Consider the following 27,200-nt stretch of genomic DNA (forward strand, 5'->3'; position numbering starts at 1 on the left):
TTGTGACATGGAAAACAAACAGAGAATTAACTTTGGCTCCTGCAGTGCTCCAGTGCTGGCTGAGGGCTTGAATGGTTTTGTGTGGAGAGTCTGGATTCCTGGTGAATCTGGGTTTAAACTGACAAAACAGGGCAGGATGCTGGGCTCCTGTTCTTGCCCAGAAAGTTTTATAGCTGGAATTGGATGCTCTGTGCAGAAGGAGCTTCTGTACCCTCAGCAGGAATTCCTTCATTTGAGATGGTGTTCATTTCCCTGCCTCCTGGGCACCTGGAGGGGTGAAGGCTCTGAGGAAGATGATGTTTTGAAGGCAATCCCACCAAAAGGGATGGCATTCAGCAGAAAGTTGGGATTAATTCTCTTCAGCGTGTTTCTAAAGAACTCAGGGTCTGCATGGTTTTGGTGCACTCCCGAAGGAGAAATGTGGTTTTAATGGTGTGTATCAGGTCAGAGGTGCCCTTTTCCAAGGATGCCAAGAGCTGCTGCTCCATTGGAATCGTAACTCAGGCAGTTTCAGCTTTTGCAGAGCTCAGCTCCCACTCTGCAGGTGCTGGATGGGTGAACTGTCAGGAATTGTGACCCCTCTCAGGAATTATGCTTCATTCATAGGCATAAAAGGGTGGCAGATATTTAGCAATATTGGTCTGATAAATAGTGTGTAACTTTCAAGGTGTTTTTAGTCGGTTTTCAGCGCAGTTTGGAGGCTTCTGAAGCTGCACACATCGAGCTCTGGCCACTTAGGACTCCCACAGGATCAGTGCTGGTGTGTGGCCACATTGGAATTTCAGGCCCCTGATGTGATGAGCTGAGCCTGAGCTCGGCTTACAGCACAAGACTGATGGTTTTAAGTCAGAGTTAAAGGAATTTAGGGAGCAGGTTTGTCAGAGGTCAGAGCAAACGCCTGTGACGTCTGTGGTTCTGCCTTGCTGCTCCCTCCCGCTCCTCTCAGCTCACTCTGCTCTGAGCCCTGGGCACAATTCCTCATTTAGTGGCTTTTAAAATGTGAATTGTCTGGGGCAGGGAGGGAGGAGCTTGGTCCCAGTGTGTTCATCAAAGCAAAGCCAGTTGGACTGTAGGGTGAGAGGAAGGGAAGGGAGCAGGCAGGTTTGGGGCTGTGCAGCCGTAATTTCCAGCCCAATTTTTTGATGTTTTTCTCTGGTTTTGTAGCTGTGGGAGTTGAATTATGCTGAGAGCACACAGGATGATTGCACTGCAAGGCTCTAACCCTATGAGCTGGGGTCCAGGGCAGGAGTTTGGGCTCTCCAAGGTGTTCCAGAGGGGCAGGAGCAGTCACTCCTTCCCTGTGGAGAGGGTGCTGGGATGTGATGCTCTCACACAGCACTTTGATGACACACAATGGGGCTGTTTGCTGGCTGACTTTTGCTGGCTGATTTTCCCCCATGGAGGTGAAGATCCCAAGTGTGACACTGGCTGTAGCAGGGATGGATTATTTGGGGTCTCTGGCAGAGCTGCTGAACTTGGCAGTGATGCTTTAAGGAGTGAGACAGCGTTGTTTGCTCTGAAATATCTGCAGGAACTGAGAGTTCACTCAGCAACCTGCAGGAAAAAAGTCAAGTTCCAGCTGTTGCACTGACCTGGGCACTGGGAAATCCCTCACACAGAGGCTGCAGACAAACTCTGTCCTATCAGCAGCGTTTTGTGATTGATAAAGTACATAAAGAATGTTTGCACTTGAAGGTGGGCTTGATTAGAAAATCTCAGGATTTGTGCAGGGAGCCTTATCCCTGTGTGTTGGTTTTTCAGGAGTAAGGCATGTGCAATTCCACAGACATCACAGGATAACAAAGCATTTTTCTGTTTCCATTTGCAACTTCATTAAGCACATCCATGTTGCGTTACGGCACTGCAAGGATTTTAATACTTCATGAGCAATGAAAGGATTCATTAAAATTTGAGTATCAGACAAATGTTCTTCTTGTCTTTTCTGCAAAGACAATCCAATTATATTCTCTGGGTAGTGCAAACATAGAGCAGTGATTTAATGAAATGAACAGGATTGGTTTTTTTCTGGTCTTCAATCTTTTCTGAATGTCATCTTTCTGAAGTCAGGCTGATGTGTTTACACAGCTTCAGTTTGGGATGGAGGAGTCCAAGAGCTCCCTCTAAGTACCCCTCAAAAGCTCTCAAAAGCCAGAGAGGAAATGGAGCTCCTCAGTGTCATGTCTGAGTGTCTGAAAGTCTCGCCCAGTGGAGCCTTAACAGGGCTTAAAGGAATAAAGCTTTTGTTTTAAAACAGTACTTGAAGGGAAGCCTTTAAAGCTCAATAAACTATTTCTCTGTTCATTCAGTTCTGTGGATTTTAGGCTCTGGGAATCTGAGCACTCTGTTTCTGGCAAGGGGAGCATAGCACACAGGACAGTCTTACCTGGAGACTTAAGGATAAAGCAATTTATGTAGAAACTGGTGCTTTATATGAAACAACTTCTCACCTCATCAGCATCTTTACAATTAATTATTAAATCAGCAAAATAAATGCCATGTGTAGATTTTCCTTAGGCTTCTCCTCTACCTTATCTCCAGAGCTGCTTAAATAATTTGTGTAGTGTTTGGCTGCTCTCTCAGCGCTCGGATATCGAGTTTCTAGTCCACAAAACCAATCCATTGGAGCTGGGTATCTGCATGGAGTGTCAGTTTTTGTTCTGGGAAACATGAAATGTTCTGCTTTGAGCCTGTACAGTGTGTGAATTTGGTGGGTGTGATAAGAAAAACGTCCCCGTGTTTTGCATGGCTCCGGCGGCCGAAGGAGGAGCAGCCTCGTGATGCTCTTTGCTCATCAGCACCAGGGAAGAGTTGTTTTTCCACATGCTCTAATCTGTGATAACAAAAAGAACTTCAGATTGTGTTTTTCAAAGGCACTGTGGGTCTCTCAGTGCTCAGATTTGCCAGTGACTCTCTCTGCTGAGTGTCCCAGAGCCTGATTTGGAGTGGCTCTGGTTCAGATCCACGCCTTGTTCTGCTGCTGGAGGAGGCTGAACAGGGCCCAGCAAGCAGCTGGAGCCAAGGGATTTGTTTTCCTTTGTGGTGTTCTGGGTGTTCTGCAGAGGGTTGAGTGCTGGATGGTTTTTGGGGGTACAGTCAGTCTCTTCCTGGCACTGACAGGTTTTGGGTCCTGCTTTGTGACCTCCATAAACTTCAGCTGGACAATGCAGGAAAGGATTCAAGGCAAAATTTAACTTTAGTATAGATTTAGACAAACAGCCAACAGAAACATCTTAGGTGGAGTATTTGAGGTGGCCTTGGACAGGTGGATGGGCTGGGTGGCATCTCCAAAACTCCTTGGGCTCCCTTCCATTGGCAGATTGATTCCAGAGCCAGCAGCTCCGAGCTGAGCCTTGAAACCTCTGGAGTTTGGTGAGGAAAAAGGCTCTTTGTCCCTGGAGAAACTGATAGGGCTTCAGGTTGCTTGTAGAGGAGAGTCCCCTCTCTTTTTCTTGCTTGGTAGTGCTGATTTGTGTCATTTTTTTTCCCCAGAGGGCTCTCTCCATTGTAAGGTGATTTCCCCAGTAACTACCCCATGAGGGATCTGCAGGTGTGTGGCTGTGGCATCAATTAGAGAGCTCTGAATAATCCTAATTGCTCTGCAGTGGACAATGCTGATGGCAGCTGGTGATTAGACCGTATCTGAGTCCTGTGCTGATAAAGTGAAGGTTTTTAGCACCGTGGCACACGCCTGCAGGGGTGGGGGATGTCAGCAGATCCTGTTCCTCCCGCTGGCCCAGCACGGATAATGGGATTTTCACTACTCCTGCACTTCCCTGTGACCTCAGTGACAGCCAGTTTTATTTTAAGAGCTTACTATGGTGTGGAATAAAGCAGAATTTTCACAATTCTGACCATTGACAGTCGGAGCCATCAACTGTTGTGGAAGGAGGATTGAGAATCCAAGATCTCCTGAGTTCAGGGTAACTTTGGATGATTCAGTTCCCCTGTTGTTGGCCTTGTGGAGATGGCACAACCAGTTTGGCATTAAATGCCTTCAGATTACAACTTTCTCTTGCATAATTTACAAGGAGACATAGATTAATGGCCTCCAAGGGTGGCTTGTGCAATGTAGTTAATGGTTTTTGTACTCATCTCCAGTCGTTTGGTTTTCCTCAGGGCTGTGTTTGTGTGACTTTTGGTCATTTTTATAATTTCTCATTTGGCATCTGGGTCAGAGCAGCAGAGGGATGTGGCACAATCACAAAAAACTCCAGGGATGAGTGTGTTTGTAAGGAGAAGCTGTTAAGCCAGTGGATATCTGGGAAGAGCCAAGCTGGAGAATTTGTGCAGTGCCACATTGGTATACAGTGAATTACTTGAAAATGGGCATTGCTGGTATGCCAAGGATGACGAGGGCGAGTAGTAAATAAAAATACATTGCACATTGCTTGGCTCTGCAGGCAAACAGTATCTATTTCAGTCCTGCTAAGGAAATTCTTATGCCTCGAAATAAACTGTGGCAAGCGTGTGTAGAGCTCTGGGCAAACAGGGGAGGGTGTGCAGGGGAATGGGCAGGAGCTGAGGAGGCCACAACTTGAGGAGCTGAGACAATTTTATACAGAATTGATGGATTTGATGATGGCTAACAAGATACTGCATTCTTTCCCCTTTTCACAGTTCAGATTTGCTTTGGAAAAAATTACTGTAAGGTCAAGGGAAGCTGAAGTGACACCTGTAGAGTGTGTGAAGGACTGAGGAAATCAGTGGAGGATGGATGTGTCAGTGCTCCTGGTGAGCTTAAATTTGGGCAGTGACTGTGCACTGAACAGTCCATGCACCCTGGTAATTTCAGAAAAAAAAATATTTTTAATAGATCCAGTTAACTCTGCTTCCTGGGGAAATTCACCTTTCTTTGCACACCTGGCCTTCAGGTGCTGCTTTGCCTTTCTGTTTCTCCTCATCCTCTCTGGAAGGTGAGGCAGGAATGGGGATCTGGAGCAAGAAAGGAGGATCTGGAGTGATCCCCTTCCTTTTCTCTCTTTGTTTTCAGTCTCGTCACCCACAAACACAAATTTGGTTTCAGTCTCAATGTTTACAATTCATGACTGCGCCATGAGATCTGCCCAGATTAAAATCTTAACCTCTGCCTGACATTTCTGTGTAGATCATTAGTTATCAGCATAATCTCCTTGTGGTTAATCTTATACTTCCTCCCATTCCATTGCCTTTCTCAGTTATGGACAGCTCCATTTTTGCTGGAAACTCTGCCTCTGTTTTGGTGTAGATTTGTTGTTTTCTGTGTCGGGATTACGTTTATAGAACGTATCTAAAATTCCATCTTTCCTCATCCCCACGTGGCAGCATAGCTTTCGTTCTTTCATGCCTTGTTTACTACAACATCCTTCCTCCTGGCCTTGAGGAAAGGAATCTTGTCCCTCCCTTATCTCTGCAGAAAGCAGAGCTTGGATGTTTTGCCTCCTGCCCTGATCCTATCATCACTCCTCATTTTCAGGACGGGATTTGTAGGTAAAAGTAATAGCCTGGGTTTGGAAAAATCAGATGGAGCTTGCTCTTAAACCATCACCAAGCCCTTGTGTGTATTTCCATTTGTCTCTTTTCTCACGTAGAACCATAGAATCATGGAATATCCTGAGCTGGAAGGACAATCACTTATTTTTAGGACATTCCTGGACCACTTTCCTGTGATTTGGGGTTGCAGTGAGTGAGCAGGTTTGGTAGGAGCAGTTAAAGTGAACAGGGATGTTTACAAGATGCTGTACATTGGAGAGTAATAAATAGTTAAATATTAACAGGAAGTTTTCATGAGGCTCCCAGGTGGCATCAACCGTTGGATGATAACACCAAATCCTTGGGTTGTAATAAAGTTTGAAATTTAACAAACCATAACAACAAAAAAAAAAACCTCAACATTATTGTTGTGAGTAAAATTACAGTCAAAGCTTTACAGGGAAATGCCCCAAATTAACGTTAAAGATTCCGGTCTTGGTCTAAATTACAAATCATCTCTTCTGCTGTACAGAATGAAATACAATATTTTGCCTGAAGATGTGGTGTCAGTTTTGGGGCTGGCATATTGAAAAAGAACCCAGCTGCCAACCAGAGGTGGGTGGGTGGTTATTTCTGATCCCTTACACTAAGCTCCCATGTAATTTTGAACACAAAGTACAAGGAGCAGGCTTGACCTGCTTGCCAGAGAATGGCACAACAGCCCTGTTGTAGACACTGGGTGAAGTATTTACAGCTCCTGGTCGCTATCCTGGTGTGCACTTTGTGACACTTGTCCCACCTTTAACAGTTGCTGCTGTGTTTTCAAATCAAACTCTGTGTTTTGGTACTTGGGGCTCAACTGCCAACAGCTTTGCTTGATTCCTGCAAGTTGTTTGTACCTGCATGGGGAATCAGCTCGATTGAAAGGTGCCAGAGAATGAAAACAGACCTAGTCTTGAGTTTTAATTTCTTTATTAATTCTTTTTTTTTTTTTCAGTGTGAGGTGCTTTGCTCTGTAAGTCCAGTTCACAAGGGGTTTGCAGCCATGGTGTGAACATCACTGCTTAAAATGCACAAAAAGAAAATGTTTCTTTGATTCTTTGTTCTGTCTGGACAATATTAGGGATACTTGGGTGGGAAACATCCAGATCTCTGTATAAATAGTTGGGGTGGCAGAGGAGAGCAGGAGTGGAAACCTTCAAGGGAGAGAAACAGAAAGGTCTAAAAAATCCATGAAAATGGGAGTCTGTCCTGAGAGTTCAGTGGAAGAAGATGAGGGAGGGAAACAGAAAGGTCTAAAAAATCCATGAAAGTGATTTCATGGATCACTGAGGGTCCAGTGGAAGAAGACGAGGGAGAGAAACAGAAAGGTCTATAAAATCCATGAAAGTGGGAGCCTGTCCTGAGGGTCCAGTGGAAGAAGATGAGGGCCTTCCATGGCTGAGGTTTGTAGCCCAAGAAGTCCTGTCCCCAAAAATAAGAGATGACATTGGTGTTCCCCAAAAATAAGAGATGATATTGGGCTCTAATCTCCGTCCATAAAATCTGAATTTGCACGGGACTTGGCACACCTGTCTCAGGATGGAGCTGGAGAAGCTCATTTGCAAAGGTTGTCACTGAGAAGGTGAAGAATGAGTGACCAGAGGCATTGTGGGTCCATTGAGGTTGATGACTCCTCCAGGTTTCACCATATTGAGATGACTTAGATATATTTTATATATTATATAAGCAAAATGTGTGTGTTTACATATGTGAGAGCTCCTCTTAGCACGTTTCCCATATTGCTTGTCATAACTCACATCGGAGCAAATATGTATTTGCAGAGAAATGCCCCAGCAGCAGGTGTAGTGCAGAAGATAATAATTACTCCTCAGTTTAAACAGCAGAAGGTTGGCACAGAGGAGGCTGTTTCTGGAGAGTTCTCCTGTTATCTGCCCCTTTCCTCTGTAAACAACTGAGCTCAACCTTTCCCGTATCTCCATTCAACAACTTCTTCCACTATCACGGCAGGACAAGGTGGCACAAGGCTCCAAACTCTTTTATCTGGTCTAAACCCACATTTGCTGATCTGTGGAAACCCAGGACACCAGGAATATTTCTCTGTCTGCTCTGGGGTGCCCTGACCCCCAGGGCAGCACTGACTGTGACCCTCATTCATGGAGAAAGTTTCCTAAACTCCAGAATAGGCTGGAATTCACAAAAGTGTGAACTAGATTATAGAGAGTAGTGTAGGTGTATCACTTGGTCAGAAATTTACGTTTTGGGACTTTTTAGTGTGTTGTGGATGGAAGGGAGATGGAGGGCACAGGGTGTCATCCTTCTTCATGCTTCTTCTTCCTTCTTCTTCATGGGTTTGGGTGGCATTTTGTAATTGGGCAGAAATTCCACATTGGGGGCTCTTTGGGATCCGTTATTGGGTTAAAAGGGAAAATAATCCAGGTGTCAGTTCTTAATTGGACAGTTTAGTCTTGAAAGACCTTGGAACAAGAGATTGTGGCCATCTTGTGCCTTCTAACGAAAAGCTGCTGAACTCACAGTAGTGAGACTGTTTTACTGATAAGAAATAATAAACACCTGTGTCCCAACATGAACTACCATCTCAAGTGCCTTCAGTGATCCCCACAGGTCCAACATCCCTGTGGGTTTCATCTGTTCCTGGCTGGAAGTGCCTGGGTTGGAATATCTGAGACATTCCGTGTAGCTCCAGTTGAGCACGTAATTTGTGGAAGGCTTGGGAGGAGAAACAGTTTTGGGTTTTTTTTTTTTTTTCCCCTTGTCCTTACTGATAGATGAGATAAGAGGTGTAATGTTGTCCTGAGAAATGTCAATGGGAAGAGTTTCCTTGACGTTGTAGTAAGTGTGTTGTTTTTGGAAGTCACTGTCCATGGGAAGGGAGGCACCTGCAGTTAATTTTATCTGTTCCTGTGTAAATACAGACCTCCTAACGTTCCCAGCTCGCAGTTCAGAGGGGTCATGGCATTATGTACTGTAATATCTTATTTTATAAATAACACTTTATTTTAGTGCTGATTGTAAAATCTTGGATTTATTTGGCGCTTGCTCCTTCCCGACCTGGTGCTGAGAACTGCAGCCTTTGTTGTGGGTTGCAGCCCTTGAGTCAATGCCTTTGGAAGGGTTGTTCCTTGGTTGTTTTGGGGGAAAAGGAAGGGATGAGTGAGTGTTGTTAGAGCAGCTGAGCTCGGGGAAGAAGTGACATCAAATTTGCTTGAGCATCTCGTGATTATTTCCTGAATTTTGCTTGGGCGTTGCTGGCAGGATTTTGGTATCCCCGTGTCAGCTTCCTATTTTCTGTGCTCTTCTAGTTACTCCATTTATTTTGTAGGCTCAGGAAGGGCTGGGGGAGCTGCTGTTGTTTGTCACCAAGGCGATCTAAAGTCCTTGTGCTTTTTACAGTCCACTGGAGCTCTCCAGCCCTGTCCCTCCCAGGCACGTTCCTGCTGCTGCTGGCGTTTGGGGTTTAGGTTTCTGCCTCTTTGGCCTCTGTGACATGAAGAAATAATTGAAGGAATAAGCCACAATGCAGTGGGGTTTGGGATTTAGGTTTCTGCCTCTTTGGCCTCTGTGACATGAAGAAATAATTGAAGGAATAAGCCACAATGCAGTGGGGTTTGCAGTACACTTGGAGCAATCCTCTGTCTACCCACTCCACTGTGGGTTCTAAATTTATTTTTTATTTAGTCTTCACCAGACGCAGTTTTGCTTAATTTAATAGCTGTTTTCAGCTTTATGATACATTAATGCACTGGGATTAGGTGTTGTCTTTTTTCTATTGTTCTGAGTAAAATTACAGTCAAAGCTTTACAGAGAAATGCCCCAAATTAACGTTAAAGATTCTGGTCTTGGTATAAATTAGAAGTGATCTCTTCTGCTGTACAGAATGAAATACAATATTTTGCCTGAAGATGTGGGGTCAGTTTTGTGTTCAGATCAAATAAATGCTCACAAGAAAATAGATGATCATGAGTGAAAAAATTAAAAATAGGTTTAGGGATAAAAATTACATTTATAGGACAAATGGCACTTAACAACTGCCTGAATTAGGGGTCTTGACTGGAAAAGAATGAGTGAAAGAGCAAAACCTATAGAGTAAAAAATACTGTGCAAGTACAACAGGATTTCATACATGATTTTCTAAGGAGCAAAACCCATATGGATTTCCATAGCAGCAGTGCTGCTCAGCACTTGCAGCAGGAAGCAAGCCCAGGCTCTGTAGTACTAGATTAAGATCACATGCTTGCAACACACTGAGGAGTTACTGCCGGGGGTGATTAGTCCTTGGGTTTCCTTTTTATTTTTTTTTCCCCTTTCCTTGTTGGTTTTGTTTTTGTTTAGAACCACAAGAACCCATGGCTGCAGAGGGCACTGCTGGGACTGTACCGTTAGGAAATGAAATTACAGTTCCCTCTGCAGCCCTAACTCAGGCAGGACTCTGTGTGTGTGTGTGTGTGTGTGGGGATAAATTTATATGTCACATCTCGCAGCCATTTACAGTAAGAGAGGAAAAAAAGCCACGGGGACGTGCAGATCCTGTTTCTGTGGGGCTCTGCCTTTGGGTTCTGTGCCTGTGCCCATCATCTAACCTGACACCAACCCAGCCCTGGCACCAGGGCAGCTGTGACACGGCCAAAACAAGCCATTTTCAGCCCAAAAAAAGCCATTTCCAGCCAAAAAAAGCCATTTTCAGCTGTGGCAACGCCACGCTCTCTCCTGCCTTCCCCTCCAGCTTGTAAACACCCCGTGCCAATTTAACACCGCAGAAGCCACGGCAGCCCTTAGCTGCAGCAAATGGCACCAAGTGGCGTGAGGCTGGTGGTGTTTTGGGTGGTGGTGGTGGTGCTGGCAGGGTTAAGGCTGTTTGCCTTGTGCAGATAGCGGGCGGTTGGCTTGGATGCCTCCCCTGCTCAGGCAGCAAATGCATTGGCTGAGGTTGAGGGCGGTTCTCCTGCCGCAGTTGTTTTGTGTCCTGGACTCCCTTGGATCTGGAGCCTCCTAATTGCCTTGTCTGTAATCAAAATAAGAGTTTGTGTGAGCCAGGGGAGAGGAGCTGGTGGTGTGAGGGGAGCTTGGCCAGCCAGGCACTCACGGTGGCCCAGGTTGCCTCCAGTGACCCTCATCCACACACACAGGGCTTGTTATTTCACCCTAAAAAAATCACCTTTATTCACAGCAAATCAGTCCCAAACCCATGTGGTGCCTGGACAGCACATGTGCAGCATCTCGGTGTTGATGTGTGTGGTTCAGAATTTGTCCTTAATGAACCATGTTCCTCTTAACCCAACCCAAACCTCTGTGAACACCCAGTTCAGCTCACCCAGGATGTTGCTGTTAAAACCTGAGAATCCCAAAGGAACAGCAAAACTTATCCTGAATGGTGTTTTCCCCCTCACCATTTTATGAACAGAAAACAAGAAATAATACCAGACACCGAAGTTTTTAACAGCTTAACGCTTAATTGACTTGCCTGTTAAATACCTGGTTACCTGTGCTGGCTGGGGAATGTGTTTACAGTCTCAGTGAGGGTTGTTTCCACCTGGAGCACGGGGAAGTGGTGAAACACTGAGCGATCTGGAGGTGGAAATTCCTTTGCGCTGACTCCACGGCCGCCTGTCCTCCCCAGCTGGGCCCCAGCAGCACCAAGAAATGTCTGTTTGAATCTCTGATCAGAGAGCTTTGGGAAAGGCATTGTTCCCTCAGTCTCGGGAGCCCCGCTAGCAGCGAGTTAAATATTTATACACCCCTGGAAGGGCAGGTTGGAGCCCCTCGTGTCGCTGCGTTTCTCCACGGGTTTGTTCACGTCAGGCTCTTGGGCAGCTTTGGGACAGGGGTTTGAAACACCCAGCTCCTACAGATGTGGTGAGGAGGTGTTGGGGTCTTGGGCAGCTTTGGGATAGGATTTTTAAACACTCAGATCCTACAGAGGTGGTGAGGAGGTGTTGGGGTCTTCTGCATCTTTGGGACAGGGGTTTTCAACACCCAGTTCCTACAGGTGTTGTGGTCTTGGTCAGCTTTGGGACAGGGGTTTTATAACCCAGTTCCTCCAGAGGTGGTGAGGAGGTGTCATGGCTGTGCTGGGCAGCTTTGGGAGAGGTGTTGGGGTCTTGGGCAGCTTTGGGAAGGGGTTTAAAACGCCCAGATCCTACAGGTGTAAGGAGGTGTTGTGGTCTTGGGCAGCTTTGGGAAGGGGTTTGAAACACCCAGCTCTTACAGATGTGGTGAGGAGGTGTTGGGGTCTTGGGCAGCTTTGGGATAGGATTTTTAAACACTCAGATCCTACAGAGGTGGTGAGGAGGTGTTGGGGTCTTCTGCATCTTTGGGAAAGGGGTTTTCAACACCCAGTTCCTACAGGTGTGGTGAGGAGGTGTTGTCGTCTTGGTCAGCTTTGGGACAGGGGTTTGAAACACCCAGATCCTACAGGTGTGGTGAGGAGGTGTTGTGGTCTTGGTCAGCTTTGGGACAGGGGTTTTATAGCCCAGTTCCTACAGAGGTGGTGAGGAGGTGTCGTGGCTGTGCTGGGCACCTTTGGGAGAGGTGTTGGGGTCTTGGTCAGCTTTGGGAAGGGGTTTGAAACACCCAGATCCTACAGGTGTGGTGAGGAGGTGTTGTGGTCTTGGTCAGCTTTGGGACAGGGGTTTTATAGCCCAGTTCCTACAGAGGTGGTGAGGAGGTGTCGTGGCTGTGCTGGGCAGCTTTGGGAGAGGTGTTGTGGTCTTGGTCAGCTTTGGGAAGGGGTTTGAAACACCCAGATCCTACAGGTGTAAGGAGGTGTTGGGGTCTTGGGCAGCTTTGGGACAGGGGTTTTCAACACCCAGTTCCTGCAGATGTGGTGAGGAGGTGTCGTGGCTGTGCTGGGCAGCTTTGGGACAGGGGTTTTCAACACCCAGTTCCTGCAGATGTGGTGAGGAGGTGTTGGGGTCTTGGTCACCTTTGGGACAGGGGTTTTCAACACCCAGTTCCTCCAGGTGTGGTGAGGAGGTGTCGTGGCTGTGCTGGGCAGCTTTCTCCTGCTCCCTGGCCCCACAGCAGTTTTTGTGGTGCAGTGTGGTGGCTTCTGCCCCTACCCAGAACAGCTGTGCCTTTGTCCCCTTGCTTGGGTTTGTGGGGCTCCCTTTGGACTTTCTGTGAGGAATGGGGGGGAGTTGATTTTTTTTCCCTGTGCTGATTGTCCAGAGTCTCCCACAGCCTTAACCAGAGGCTGGGGGCTGTGGATGTCATGTCTGGACCTCTGCTGAGCCTCCCCACCTGCCAGAGCTCCCTTAGAGTCACAGAATGTCCTGAGCTGGGAGGGACCCACAAAGATCCTTGAGTACAAACACCCCAGCAATCCCACCCTGAGCATCCCTGGGAGCCTTGTCCAAACATTCCTGGAGCTCTGGCAGCCTTGGGGTTGGGACCATTCCCTGGGGAGCCAATTTTGTTTGTGCAAAAAGGCAAATCTCTGCATGCCATAGCAATTATTGGGGTCTGCAGACCTCGGTGGAGAGGGGTAATGAGGTGCATAAATCTTTTCAGTGGTGACCTGCAGTGAAAGCACAAAGTGGCAGCAAAAACCCAGATAAAACCTGTGTTTCTGGCCCATCTGATTGACATAACCTGGAGTAAGAGTTGTAAGAAGCCATAGTGAAGATGCTCTGGAGAGGTTTTACACAACTTGAGGTGCTCTCTAGCATGCAGACTTTGATAATGTCATGACATCTGTTCAGGATCTTGGGTAATGAGGATTTGCACAAAATGGTGATTGAATTTCTGGTCCTGAGTGCTTAATGGAAAAAGAGCTGTTGCCTTGGGTGTTTTGCTTTCTTTGAGCTGTCTTTGAGACATCAAAAGCTGGCGGAACAGGAAAAAGAGAAACGTTAAGAATGGTTTAAAAATAGTTTAATTGTATCTTCTGAAAACCTTTGGAGTGGGGACTTTAGGCGGTTTCTGCCCTGTGAATACTTGCAGCTGAGTTCAAAATGTGTAAATAAGCACGGGGCTTTGAAGATTAGTTTCCATAACAAATTCAATATTGTGTGACAGAATGTTAAGTAGGTGCCATGTGTCACCGGGTGCTTTGCATCAGGGCTGGCTTTTCCCAATTACCTGGCTGCTCCTTGGTAAACAAATGCTGTCTTTTGGATGCTTTAAACTTTGAGCATGAAAGAGGCAGGGGAAAATTCCCTTTGTGAGGAAATGCTGGTGAGGAACACTGAGAGCAGGATTCCTTGCAGAACGTCCCTTTCTCAGGGCAGGTGTGGGAGAAGCAGCCCAGGCTTTCCCCCTGCTCACAAACCTTGATATTCCAGGCTGGAATTAGTAAGTTTGATGGTGCTTTGGAATAAATTCTGGAATTTTCTGTTGCAAATATTTCTAATAAACTGCAGCCAGGACACCTGTAGCTAGACTGTGCTCATCTGTGTATAACCATTTAAAATATCCATGTATAACCTGGCTTTTCAAGCAAGCTTCCCATTTTATATTTAGTCTAATGCAAGGTGTTACCTGCAGGTTGCTCTTTGGCTATTGCATTTCAATCAAGTACTGCTTGTGACAGGTTCACAAAATAAGACCTGTTGCTAGAAAAGGGCAAAAAGTTGGAAAAGAAATTAATTTGAAACACATTCCTGTGCTTTTTGTAATGGATGAGTGATGCACAGAGAAAACACCTGCACTGAAGGACTAACACAGAAGCAGTAAGATATTTGAGATTAAATTGTCCTTGTGGTAGAATTTCAGCTTTATCCATTTCATATTTCTTCAAGGGATTTATCAGGCTGGAGCAGAGCAGAGGTTGCTCATCTTTACTACCTCATCTAGTCCTGCTTATTCCAGGAATGGCATTAACAGCTTTAACACACTTAATTCTGCAATCCCCTAACATGGGGCCGAGGGGGATTTTCTTCCTAACACAGCTGGGGGTTGGATCATCCCAACGTGTTGTGCTGTGGCTCCCACCTGCTGCTCCTTTGGCTGGCTACAACTTGACCACATTCCACTGTTGGTCTGCTCAGGTGCCTTGACCAGAATTTAGAGATAATATTTCAGAATAGAGATAATATTTCACCTCTGGACATCACTGTGTCAGGATAAAATAAATAATGAATAAGTTAATAAAGCCCCTCCTGCCTGGACATTGAGTATGGGACAGAAAGCTGGGGAAATGTGGAGGCAGATGGTGTTAATTCAGGATTTATTGCTGTCTCCCTTCACCAAGGGGGCTCAGGCAGAGCATCAGGAGCTGCTCAGGTGTTCCCTCAGACAGAGCACTCTGGTTTGGTGAGGACAAAGGGTGTCTTCATCTGCATCTTGGCAATTCACAGCTGCATCCCAAAGGCTGTGAGGATAAACCCAGGTCCCTGTCCCCCATCTAAAGCCCTTCTTCCTGCTTCTGAAGCCCTGCTGGTGTGGTGTTGGCTCTTGGAGTGCTGATTTCAGCTCTGTCCTCTTTCCTGGCGTGGAGTTCTTGGTGTGTTCTGGGTTACAGAGCTGGGTTTGATTATTTCAGCCTCATTTGGACCTCTCAGACTGAGCATGGAGATGCTGAGGGGCAGGACTGACCTTCCCCTGGAGCTTCCCTGGCTTTGTTCATCCTGCCCTCCTCCTCCTCCTCCCTGAGTTACTCACGGTCTTTGCTCTGCTTGGTTTGGAGTTCAAAGCCCAAACCGCTTGTTAGAGCTGTTGTGGGGTGCTAAGTAATGAGTAATTAAAAAGAAAACCATAAAAACCTCAAGCAATAACACTCGTGGGTGCCCTTCTTTGTGGACTTGTTGGGAGAGCCACTGAAGAGCTCGTGTTGGTGCCAGGGCTTCCTCCGGGAAATCAGGGACAGGGTGATAGACAGATGGGAAGCAAAGCCTGATTAACACGAAGGGTTGTGGAAAAGTGCTGTTGGACATGTGTTATTTGCAGTACTGCTGTAAGAAACTTCACTTTTCTAAACTGAGAAACAAGAATTTTCTGGCTGAAACTGGCTGTGTCAGGCTGGGAAGCTCTTGGTGTGGAGTCTCATCACTCCTGAGCTTCAGAAATGACACCAAGGCTCTCCTGGAGCCTCTTTGCTGCACTGAGGGAGCAGGAAAACTCAGTTTTCTTCTTTTGAAGATGAGCATTGATGAGTTGTGAGGGTGAATGATAAGACTCCTCAGAAACGTTCTTGAAATGTGGAATTTACACAGAAAGGCGGAGATGAGGCAGAATTTACACAGAAAGGTGGAGATGAAGCAGAATTTGCTCTGCCGAGTGGAGATGGGGCAGAATTTTCACAGAAGTGTAGAGATGAGGCAGAATTTGCACTGAAAGGTGGAGATGAGGCAGAAGTTGCAGTGAAAGGTGGAGATGAAGCAGAATTTGCTCTGCCGAGTGGAGATGGGGCAGAATTTTCACAGAAATGTAGAGATGAGGAAGAAGTTGCAGTGAAAGGTGGAGATGAGGCAGAATTTGCACTGACAAGTGAAAATGAGGCCGATTTTGCACTGAAAGGGGAGATGAGGTAGAATTTACTCTGAAAGCTGGACATGAGGCAGAATTTTCACTGAAGGGTGGAGATGAGGCAGAGTTTGCTCTGCCAGGTGGAGATGAGGCAGAATTTGCTCTGCCAGGTGGAGGTGAGGCAGAATTTTCACTGAAGGGTGGAGATGAGGCAGAGTTTGCTCTGCCAAGTGGAGGTGAGGCAGAATTTTCACTGAAGGGTGGAGATGAGGCAGAGTTTGCTCTGCCAGGTGGAGATGAGGCAGAATTTTCACTGAGAGCTGGAGGTGAGGCAGATGCTCCACGGCTGCCCCTCCGCACAGGAAGCTCCCAGGACGAGCAGGACCAGGTGCCACCTGTGTAACCTCTCAGGTCACACGTGGGCAGGCTCTCTGTGACACCCAGCTGCCTGTGATGTTTCTCCCCAGTGTGTCCCCCTGCCTGCAAGTCCCAGGGCTGCACGGCGGACGGGCAGTGCTGCCACAGCGAGTGCCTGGGCGACTGCACGGAGCCCAACGACCCCGCCAGGTGTGTGGCCTGCAGGAACTTCTACCTGGATGGGAGGTGTGTGGAGAACTGTCCCCCTGGGCACTACCGCTTCGAGGGCTGGCGCTGTGTCACCTTCAGCTTCTGCCAGGAGCTGCACAACAAGTGCAAGAACGCCCGCGAGTCCGGCTGCCATGTCATCCACAACAACGAGTGCGTGCACGAGTGCCCCTCAGGGTACATCATGAACTCCAGCAAGTGAGTACCTGGGCTGCAGGGAGAAAATTGGGGCTTGGCTGGGCTTTGCTCCTCCTTGGACGCGGGGTTTGGGTGGTGGGTCAAGAGCAGGAGGGTCGTTCTTGTGCTGAGAGTGACACGGTGTCCATGGTTTGATGAGATGCGACCAGAAATAGAGCAAAGCAGGCTCCAACTTGGGAATAAAGGAAAAAATACTTTATTAACTTACAATATGTGAAAGAAACACACAGAACTCAGAATGAAAACCTTCCAAAAACATTCTTCCTCCCCCCACCAAATCCCCAACACAGCACAGTGAGACAAAACCTTGGATTCTCAATCAATTTACCACCCCTCAGATAACGAACTCTCAGTTCATCACCACCCTTCAGATAATCAATTCTCAGTTCAGCAACAAGAGAGGAGTCCCTCTTGTACCATAGGCTTCCCCAGGAAACACAGTTGAAACTTCTTTGTTCAAGAGAACCGCGTGGTTTTTATAGAATGATGCCATAGATTCTGTTTGATTGGCTAACTAACAAAAACATCTTCTGTAAGTAGAGACTCTTAATCTCAGGGTCGTGGGTTTGAGCCACACGTTGGGTGCCAGCTGTGGGAATCTGTGTCTGGAGGGGCTGTTTGGGTCCAGTCCAGCTGGCTGGGGACCCCAGCCCACACAGTCTTACATAGATGAAAGCAAAGGACGAGAAGTGCTCTTCTCCACGTGGGGATGAATTTACAGTGAAGCTGAAGATGAGGCAGGATTTGCACTGGGAGGTGGAGATGAGGCAGAATTGGCACTGACAAGTGGAAATGAGGCAGATTTTGCACTGAAAGAGGGAGATGAGGCAGAATTTGCTCTGTCAAGTGGAGATGAGGCAGGGGATGAATGTCCTCTGTTTATTGACTTGAGATGGAAAAACCCACATGGGAAGCACTTATGGCTCATGGAGGGAGACTTTTATACCTGGGGAATGGGGGGTGGAGGAAGAGGACCATGGCCAATGGGATACCAGTAAGGAGGGGTGAGGGGAGGGACTGACCAGGGAAGTGACCACCAATGCTGATACTTAGAGTGGGGAAAAGGGGAAGAACATGTGGTCATAAGATACAAATCATGTGAACAGTGCAAATTACCAAACACCCAGTGCAAACAACTAAATAACAATTTAGTGCAACACAACAATCTTCCTCATACACCATCCTTGAGAAGAACAAAGTAGGAAAACACCACCTGCAGATTGTTTACACTGAACAAGTTATCACATCCTTACAATTCCCTAAAAATTCTCACAAGCCGCTGTGAGAAACGCTGTTTCTCTCTGTCCCATGGCATCCACAGAGGAGTTGGAGCAATCACCTGGTCTGCTTTAATATGATTTACAAACTAATACCTTGCTAATTCAAGCCATTAAAAGCTCTCCCTGCCATGGGCTGGTAGTTTATTCTTCTCTTGCTTGCTGTCAAGTTTGGAAAAAGTGGGAAAGGGAGATGGAGAGAGGACAGGGAAGAGCATCCATAGCGTGGGAGGAGGGAGGTGGGCAGTGGAGAGGCTTTAGCAGCCCTGCTTCCCTGCCCTCAGGAGCAGCCTCAGGCCAGGGAGCCAGGCTGGAAAAGCACAGCAGGGAGAGGCTGTGGCTAATGAAGAGAGCACAGCGTCCTCGGAGCGCTCGTTCTCAGAATATCAGTCCCTCATCCCTGTAATTACTTTCATTGAGCAGGTTCAAGCTGTGCCAGACATAAATGCACAATGTAACAAACAAGTGTAGCACGAATCAAAGCAGGGAACAGCCATTCTGTCTATTCCCAGGGGGTTTTGACAAAGGAATTAAATAATTTATGGTGCTGAGCTGTTTATCACTGAAAACTTGGTTGTTTGTCCCGCATTACCATTCTAGATTGTGGTGAGTCAGATTTCCTATGAATATTGGTCACTTTGTGCATGTATTTGCTCCTGCCATAATAATTTCAGGGAATTCACTCTTAACAGGACTCTTTATGCCATTTCCTGTTTTGCTTTTCCAAAGAAGCAGCAAGCAGCCCCTAAAGTAGCTGTGCTGCTTGTGCAACAGCCCCGTGGCCTCCCCTGTGCTGTTCCAGGCTGCTGCCAGTGGGACCTCTCAGCTCTGCTCCCTGCTTTTCCTAGAGCATTTCTTTCTCTGAACTAGTTGGGAACACATTCTTGTGGTGGTGTGACCAGGGCAAGCCATCAGCTCGTGCTGTTTAAGCAGTATTTCCCCAGAGCACAAAGCACATTCTTGCCTTTTTTTAAAGCAACATTGTGTGCAGTCCTCAATCCGAGGATTCCCAGATGCAGGGCCAGCTCTCCACTCATCAATTACACATTTGGTTAATGATTTTGGGATGAATACTGGGCTGGGATTTATTATCTTGAAAGCCCTGGGATGGAGAGCACTGGGCAGCATCGTGGCCAATTTCCTCTTCACAATAATTCAGGTCACTTCATTTTGTTTTGTAGGGAGGGATTCACGTTTGAAGTGTGGAAGTGACAATTTAAGACCATTTAAATTTATCAGCAGTGATTTTCAAGGCCAGGTTGGCTGGGGCTTGGTGCAAGGTGTAGAAAGAGGTTGGAATGGGACAAGCTTTAAGATCCCTTCCAACCCAAACCGTTCCACAATTCTGCGCCTCTCTTTGGAGTTCCTAAAAAGCCAACCCCACGACAGATTGATCCCTCAGGGCGCTGCTGGGGCCATCCTGCTGACCCTGCTCCATTCCTGTGCTGTTTTGCAGCCTGCACTGCACGCCCTGTGCAGGGCCCTGCCCCAAGGTGTGTGACTTTGGCAAGGAGAAGACCATCGACTCGGTGACCTCGGCGCAGGCGTTGCGGGGCTGCACCGTGGTCAACGGCAGCCTGGTCATCAACATCCGCGGGGGAAGTAAGTGGGCACAGCTGGGCAAGCAGGGACACCCCTCAGCCTGAGAGGGACCCAGAGAAACCAGCACAAAGCAAAGGCTTGCAAATGATGGTTTTTGTTCATCGATTGCTGCCAGTTCTCCTGAATCAACGTAAAGAAATTAAATATTAATGTTTATTAATTGTCGTGTTCGCGTTCTCTGGAAAAATCCCTTTGCCCAGGATTTTTCTCCTGGGAAGCTGAGAAGCCTCAGAAAAAGGAAAACAATTCTTATCTCATTTGCTTCTCCTGTGTTTTGCTCGTGTGGAATGTGTTTGGGGATTGTTTACCCACAGGTGGTTGTTTCATTGTTTTCTGGTGTAAGTTGTTTTTACTCTTTCCCAATCAGTGCCAAGCTGTGTCAGGACTCTGGAGAGAGTCACAAATTTTCATTATTATCTTTTTAGCATTTTAGCATAGTAACTATCATTTCTGTATTCTTCAGTATAGTATAGTACAGTATAGTATTCTTTAATATAATATAGTATCATAAAATAATAAATTAGCCTTCTGAGAACGTGGAGTCAGATTCATCATTCCTCCCTGCCATGAGGATCTCAGCAAATACAATAATTATTATTGTTAAATATTAATGTTTGGGCTTTAATTGTTTCATATTGATGTTAATTGTTTAATATTCACGTAATATGTGGGTGTTTCTCTCTATGATACCAGAAAACTCTTCCCAATGTTTTCCTCTCCATAGATAACATAGCAGCTGAGCTGGAAGCAAACCTTGGCTTGATAGAAGAAATCTCAGGTTACCTAAAAATCCGCCGCTCTTATGCCTTGGTTTCTCTTTCCTTTTTTCGGAAGCTCCATCTGATCAGAGGAGAGACACTTGAAGCTGGGTGAGTTCTCTCAAAAGATGCTTTATTTGAATGTTTTGAAGTACCAGGAGTGCCACTTCTATCAGGGTGATTTGTATTGGGAAACAATTCCCAAGTTATTTTTAAGTGTTCCTCTGCCCATGGCTTGTGCCTTACCAGGGCAGACAATTTACATTCATTTTTCTTTGGTGCCTGAATTAGTGCAAAAAGAGTTTTTCATGTATCCTCTCCCAAACCATGTTTTCATTGTTCTGTTTTCAGGAATTATTCTTTTTATGCCTTGGACAACCAGAATCTTCGCCAGCTCTGGGACTGGAGCAAACACAACCTCACTATTGCACGGGGCAAACTCTTCTTCCACTACAACCCCAAGCTGTGCTTGTCAGAAATCCACAAGATGGAGGAGATCTCTGGGACTAAGGGGCGTCAGGAGAGGAATGACATAGCCCTGAAGACCAACGGGGATCAGGCCTCCTGTAAGAGCCTCAAAACAAAGCTTTGCTTCCCTTTCCTCTCCCTCTGCCCTGCTCTCCTCATGCTCCTTTTCTTCCCAGCCCAGCCCATGATGCTTTTCCTGGCTTTTTCATCCCTTTTCATCCCTTTGGTAAAGCAGCAGACATTGCCCCTTGCCTGTGCACTCACTGTCACTGTGCCACGAGTTAAAGTCCCCATGGGATCTCCCTCTGGCACCCTTGGTCCCACAAAACCCTGGGAGGTTTGTGGGGCTGGGAGTGTATTTTTTATGTCTTTTTGAAGAGTTTAGCACAGTGTAACCTCAGCCCAGGCTGGGACTTTGTGTTACTGCTGAGTACCTGATTAATAGTCATAATCTGCTTTTCCCATGTCATGAGGCAACATGGAATAAACACAGGAGAAACAGGATTTCCACCCATCCCTGCAGCCACGTGAGGCAATTGCCATGACAACAGGCAGGGAAAAATTTCCAACAATTTTTGCAATGCCTCTCTAAGGTTTTTCACCCAACAGCTTTCTTCAGGAACAACGATCAGACAGCTCCTGTGTCAGCAAACAGCACAGGATGGGCTTTGAAGTTGTGCTGCTGAAGATGGGGTTCTGCAGACATTTATTTTGGCAGCAATACTGCAAGAAATGCAGTCCTTCTGCACCCCCAGCCCTGCTGTTTGTTCTCTTTCTGTGCCACCAACAATCCCCTTTCTCTGTTTATACCAGGGCTCTATTGTGGAAGTAATCAAGGGTAGGAAAAACCCAGCTCTGTTCTGAGCTGGTGGCATCTCTCTGCTCTGATTCATTCTCAGCCCCACAGAGATTCACCTGCACATGCAGGTGGTCATGGGCCCCTTGGAGCTCAGGATATTCTGTGAAGGACATGGGGACAGAGGCAGTGACCCCTCCCTGCAGTTGGGTTGTGATCCTGGGAGATCACAAAAAAGCCCAGCATTGACTGAACTGGGATTTCAGACCCTGGCTCACAACCTGCAGGGCAGCTTGGGCATCCTGTGGCTTCACTGTCCCTCTGCTTTTGGGGACAGCACTGCCAGAAGAGCCCAAGGTCCTTTCCCATCCAGAACATTCCAGGATTCTGTGATTTCTGATCCTGTCCTCGTTGCCCCTCGTTGATGCAGCTCTTTGTGAACAGACCTAAAAAGTGAAGATCTTTCAGTTGACTCAGTTTCCTGGTCTGGTTTCCCACATATCACCACAGGCAGCCAGGCCAGCACAGAGGGAGAGGGGAATGCAATGGCTGTGACCTGAAACCTGGCAGCACCAGTGAAAAACACCCACGGAGCCTCTGGGGCACCACAGCTCAGCCTGGGCAGAGGCAAGGAGCACAAGGAATCAGCTGTCTGTAAAGTTCATCTCCTCCCATGGGACACTGAAAAACTCTTCCCACATTGGGGATGAACCTGAATTTGAGTAGATCCAGCTCTGCCTGTGGCTCCTGGGCTGGTGTTTGGTGTGAAGGCAGTTGGAGGAGACAGTTGCATTTCTCTTTGCCAGCTTTACCCTCGCCCTGCTGAGCTGGTGTCTGTGCCACCCCCACCTCAAACCACAGCTTGCCAGGTTGTTTGGCTTTTTGTTTGCTTTTACATTTCAAGCTCAGCTTTCACATTGGCAGCATCCTGTTTACTAAAAAAAAAAAATAGAAAGGGAAAAAAAAAGCGCCCCTGTTTGTTCTGGATGTGGTGCCAGTGGAATAAATGTTCTTCCTCCTGTTGCAGCTACTGCAGGAATAGCAAATTCAGTCAGAGCCACTGGGGCTGGGGGCACAGAACATGTCATACCACGTCCCTTGAGCTCCATCCTCCTGCAAACACCCTCCTGTTGGCAGAGGGACCTCGCTGCTCCTGGGCAAGGCTGGAAATTCTTCTGCTTCATTTCTGTGGCCTCTTGCCTTCTGTGCAAACCATATTGCTGGGTTCAGCTGTGCAGATCATCATCAGTTGTGAAATGTGTTGCCTTTAGATTTCTCGCTTTTTGGAATTTAGTTCAGCTCTTCTGCAGTGTCATTTTCATGAAATCATAGAAAAATTTAACCTTAGGAGGGCATTGATACCAGCCACTGATCTGAGGTAGGAATGGCTGCCAAGTAAGATAAGGTTTTACTGGGCAGCTCTTCTCAGTGCCAACATCCTCACATTTATCTTCAACTTCTAAGATAATCAAAACCAAAATGTAAATTACGTTTGATGCTTCGTTTTTCAGCATCAATAAAACTCTTGTCACTTCTCACTTGTTACAGGTGAAAACGAACTGCTGAAATTTTCCTCCATTAGGACCTCTCATGACAAGATCCTGCTGAAGTGGGAGCCCTACTGGCCCCCTGATTTCCGTGACCTCCTGGGGTTCATGCTGTTCTACAAGGAGGCGTAAGTGACCCCTCAGGGCACAGCTGTGGCCTTGCTGGGCTGCCACCAGCAGCAGCTGGCATTCAGAGGTGGATGTTGAACCTGCTGGATGGGCAAAGCTGTTCAGTCTCTGATTTTGTGGCTCCTGCACTAAGTTTCTGTAAAAGTGTTCATTAAGGTCCCTGACTTGTGCACAGTCACAATTCCTCATTTAAGAGCAATCCAAACTTTAATTATTCTTGCTGTTCTAGACACGCATACTCGAACCATGGAGTTTCTCATCTCCTCACAGTTCCTCATTTAAGAACAATCCCAACTTTAGTTATTCCTGCTGTTCTAGACACACATACTCAAACCATGGAGTTTCTCATCTCCCCACTATCTCTGTGGAATGCTGAGGGTTTTCTCCCCTTTGAGGTGGGAAAGATTCTTTTAGAAAAAGAGAAATATTCTTTTAGAATCAAGCTCACAATAATCAGTCTGGATTTAGTTCTTGGGGTCATGTTGGGCACAGATCCTGCTCTGTGATGCTGTTGGAGGCCCAGATGACAAAGCCCCCAGTGCCTCCATTTCAGAATAAATACAATGAGATCATTTTACTTTCTCTGAAGGGTAAAAGGTGATAACTTCCAGTGTGTCTTTAGAAATGTTTTTAGGAGCCTGATTGAGGATTCTGTTAATTGGGGCCTTCTCTTTCCTCAAGTCCCTACCAGAACGTGACGGAGTTCGATGGCCAGGACGCCTGTGGCTCCAACAGCTGGACAGTTGTGGATGTGGATCCCCCACCACGCTCCAACGAGCCCAAAGCCCAGGCCCAGCCAGGCTGGCTCCTGAGGGGCCTGAAGCCCTGGACACAGTATGCAGTGTTTGTGAAAACCCTGGTCACCTTCTCCGACGAGCGGCGCACGTACGGCGCCAAGAGCGAGATCATCTACGTGCAGACCAACGCCACGGGTCAGTGCAGCAGCCTGCAGGGCTAAAACCAGGCCTAACTGAGTCTGCTTGGGGCTTAGCCAGGAAATTTCCCACTGCCCTGCTTTGGTAGGGAGGAATTATCCAGGAAACTTCTCACTGCCCTGGAGGAATTATCCAGGAAACTTCCTTCCCACTGCTGTGCTTTGGTAGGGAGGAATTGTCCAGGAAACTTCCTTCCCACTGCTGTGCTTTGGTAGAGAGGAATTATCCAGGAAACTTCCTTCCCACTGCTGTGCTTTGGTAGGGAGGAATTATCCAGGAAACTTCCCACTGCCCTGGAGGAATTATCCAGGAAACTTCCTTCCCACTGCTGTGCTTTGGTAGGAGGGAATTGTCCAGGAAACTTCCTTCCCACTGCCCTACTTTGGTAGGAGGGAATTATCCAGGAAACTTCCCACTGCCCTGGAGGAATTATTTAGGAAACTTACACTGCCCTGCTTTGTTAGGGAGGAATTATTCAGGAAACTCCCCACTGCCCTGCTTTGGTAGGAGGGAATTGTCCAGGAAACTTCCTTCCCACTGCCCTGCTTTGGTAGGGAGGAATTGTCCATGAAACTTCCTTCCCACTGCCCTGGAGGAATTATCCAGGAAACTTCTCACTGTCCTGCTTTGGTAGGAGGGAATTATTCAGGAAACTTCCCACTGCCTGCTTTGCTAGGGAGGAATTATTTAGGAAACTTTCCACTTCCCTGGAGGAATTATCCAGAAAATTTCCCACTGCCCTGCTTTGGTAGGAGGGAATTCTTAAACCAAGGATGTGATTCCAGATGGTGCCAATGGGCACCTCTTCCATCCACTTTGTGTGACCTCGTTAAGATAAGGCTGGAGGAGACCTCCAGGATGATCAGCCCAGGCTGGAGGAGCCTGCTGGGTGCCAGGGAATGCTTGATTGCCACAGAAATGGGGATTTGCCTGTGCTGGTGCCTGCTTTGGCAGGCCCTGAGGGCAGTGCAGTGACCTCTGTCTCTTGCCCACCCCCAGTCCCGTCGGTCCCGTTAGATCCCATCTCTGTCTCCAACTCCTCATCCCAAATCATCCTCAAGTGGAAGCCTCCCTCAGAGCCCAATGGGAACATCACACACTACCTGGTGTACTGGCAGCAGCAGGCAGAGGACAGTGAGCTCTATGAACTCGATTACTGCCTCAAAGGTGAGTGGCTGCTTCTCCCTCCAGCCCTTTCCCTCCATCTCTCCCAGAATTGGGGTTTTCCCTTGGGGGTGCTCTGGGGGTCCCAGTCCTGCTGGATTCAGGACTCTTTTTCTGGCATCAGCTCTGTCCCTCCCTATTCTGTTACATTAGGTGCTGCTGCCAAGGTATGTGCAGAAGGTCTAAAAATGTTTTTTACAAAGTAATCACATGTTTTTTCCTTTGGGGAATCTCCCTTCTGCCCTTGCTCCTTTTAAACTGAATTATGAGTTTAATAGCAACAAGCAAAGTTAAAAATTTGGGTGCTGCTGGAGCTCAGGGTTAAGTTAATTTTTGAAGTCAGCTGGTCCTGGTTTGGAATTCCTTGAGAACACAGAATTGCACTGAAGACTCCAAAATCTCACCTGCTGCTCTGTGTTACCTGAACTGGGATAAAGCAGCATCCAAGCTCCATTGCAAAACCAGCATTTTTGAATTAAAGGCCTGTCAGAAAAGAGGGAACTGCTCAGGCCTGGATGTGAAATATGGGATGCCCAAATGTGCCATGAATCCTGTGTACACTGGTTTGGGATCTTTTTGTAGGATCAAACATCTTCTGCCAAGACAGGCACAAGGGACACTAAAACCGTTTTGTCTCCAGGATTAAAGCTGCCCTCAAGGACTTGGTCTCCTCCTTTTGAGTCTGAAGACCCCCAGAAGTACAACCAGAGTGAAGCTGAGGATGTCAGTGGGGAATGTTGCTCCTGTCCTAAAACAGACTCCCAGATCCAGAAGGAGCTGGAGGAATCTGCTTTCCGCAAGACCTTTGAGAATTATCTCCACAACGAGGTTTTTGTGCCCAGGTGAGAACATCAAACAGGGCTCAGGGGCAGGGAAATGTAATTGAGGATTAAATAAAAATACCAGCTTGGACACAGCCACATGGCCAGGCTTCCATGAGCTTGTCTAGTCCAGCTGGATATGGGTGTTGGAATGGGGAGAGCAGAGCACCTACCACGGATCTTCCTGCAGATTGGGAATCTCCTGTTTCCATTTCCTGTCCCTGAATTCTCCTCAGCTCAAGAATAAAGTGAGAATCCTTAACAAACAGCCTGCAGCTCATCTGGCATCAGATGATGCCAAAAATAGCGATTTTCTTTTCCTGTCTTGAAATTTTGTGGTCAAGTTTTTCATTGAGTTGAAAAGAAAGGAGAAGGGCAGTTTACCAGGCCACAGCCTCGTCCTCCAGCGTGGTATTTGTGGTCTCCCTTCACTTAGTGTGGGAAATGCCTCCAATACCATGAGGAATGTGAGTGCCTGGGTGGTGAATGTCCTGTTTGCAGTGGCACACTTGGTGTCACATTAAGTGGTGTTGAATATCTTCACACTTCATCTGCAGCCTGGGGAGGAAGTGCTGGGGAGCAGGGTAGAATCTGTGGTGATTTACCCTTCTCCCTCTCATGCCTTTTGTGCTCTAAATTTATTCTCTGCTTGCTGCCCTCAGCCAACAAACCTGCATTTGCAGCTGCCTGACAAAAGCTGGGTCACTGCACTGAGCATTTTCCCTGGGGCTCCCTGCCCTGGTGCCTGCAGTCCTCACCTGGAAGCTTGAGCAGAGCCCCTCCTTTTGCTGTTGGTGCCCATCAGGATGAGCTCCAGTGTGCCACAGGATGCCAGGACATGACATATTCCAAAGCAGAGGAGAACCAAGCCACATGCAAAAGCCAAACTCCTCCTGATGCAGGCAGACAATTCTGACACTCTGATTTCTTTCTTTTTTTTTTCCCCACCCCCAGTTTTATTGTGCAGCCAGCCCAGGATGCTTCTCAGGCCAGTTTTTCTGGGGTATACATTATAGGAAGAAACCAATCACCAGGATGTGCCACCTT

At 47.2% G+C, this 27,200-nt stretch overlaps 1 protein-coding gene across 1 annotated transcript in view; it reads left to right on the top strand.

Moving 5' to 3' along the window:
* INSR (insulin receptor) overlaps positions 1-27,200 on the top strand; it is a 64,006-nt gene that overhangs the window by 17,872 nt on the left and 18,934 nt on the right. The window contains exons 3-10 of the mRNA XM_071452257.1: positions 16,341-16,656; positions 19,390-19,535; positions 20,260-20,404; positions 20,645-20,859; positions 23,106-23,232; positions 23,915-24,165; positions 25,168-25,335; positions 25,973-26,174. Coding sequence (XP_071308358.1) covers positions 16,341-16,656; positions 19,390-19,535; positions 20,260-20,404; positions 20,645-20,859; positions 23,106-23,232; positions 23,915-24,165; positions 25,168-25,335; positions 25,973-26,174 — 1,570 coding nt within the window. The remainder of the gene's footprint in view (positions 1-16,340; positions 16,657-19,389; positions 19,536-20,259; positions 20,405-20,644; positions 20,860-23,105; positions 23,233-23,914; positions 24,166-25,167; positions 25,336-25,972; positions 26,175-27,200) is intronic.

Source organism: Agelaius tricolor, unplaced genomic scaffold (genome assembly GCF_023055355.1).
Source record: "Agelaius tricolor isolate 1412-34295 unplaced genomic scaffold, bAgeTri1.0.p SCAF_33, whole genome shotgun sequence".
NCBI lineage: Eukaryota > Metazoa > Chordata > Aves > Passeriformes > Icteridae > Agelaius > Agelaius tricolor.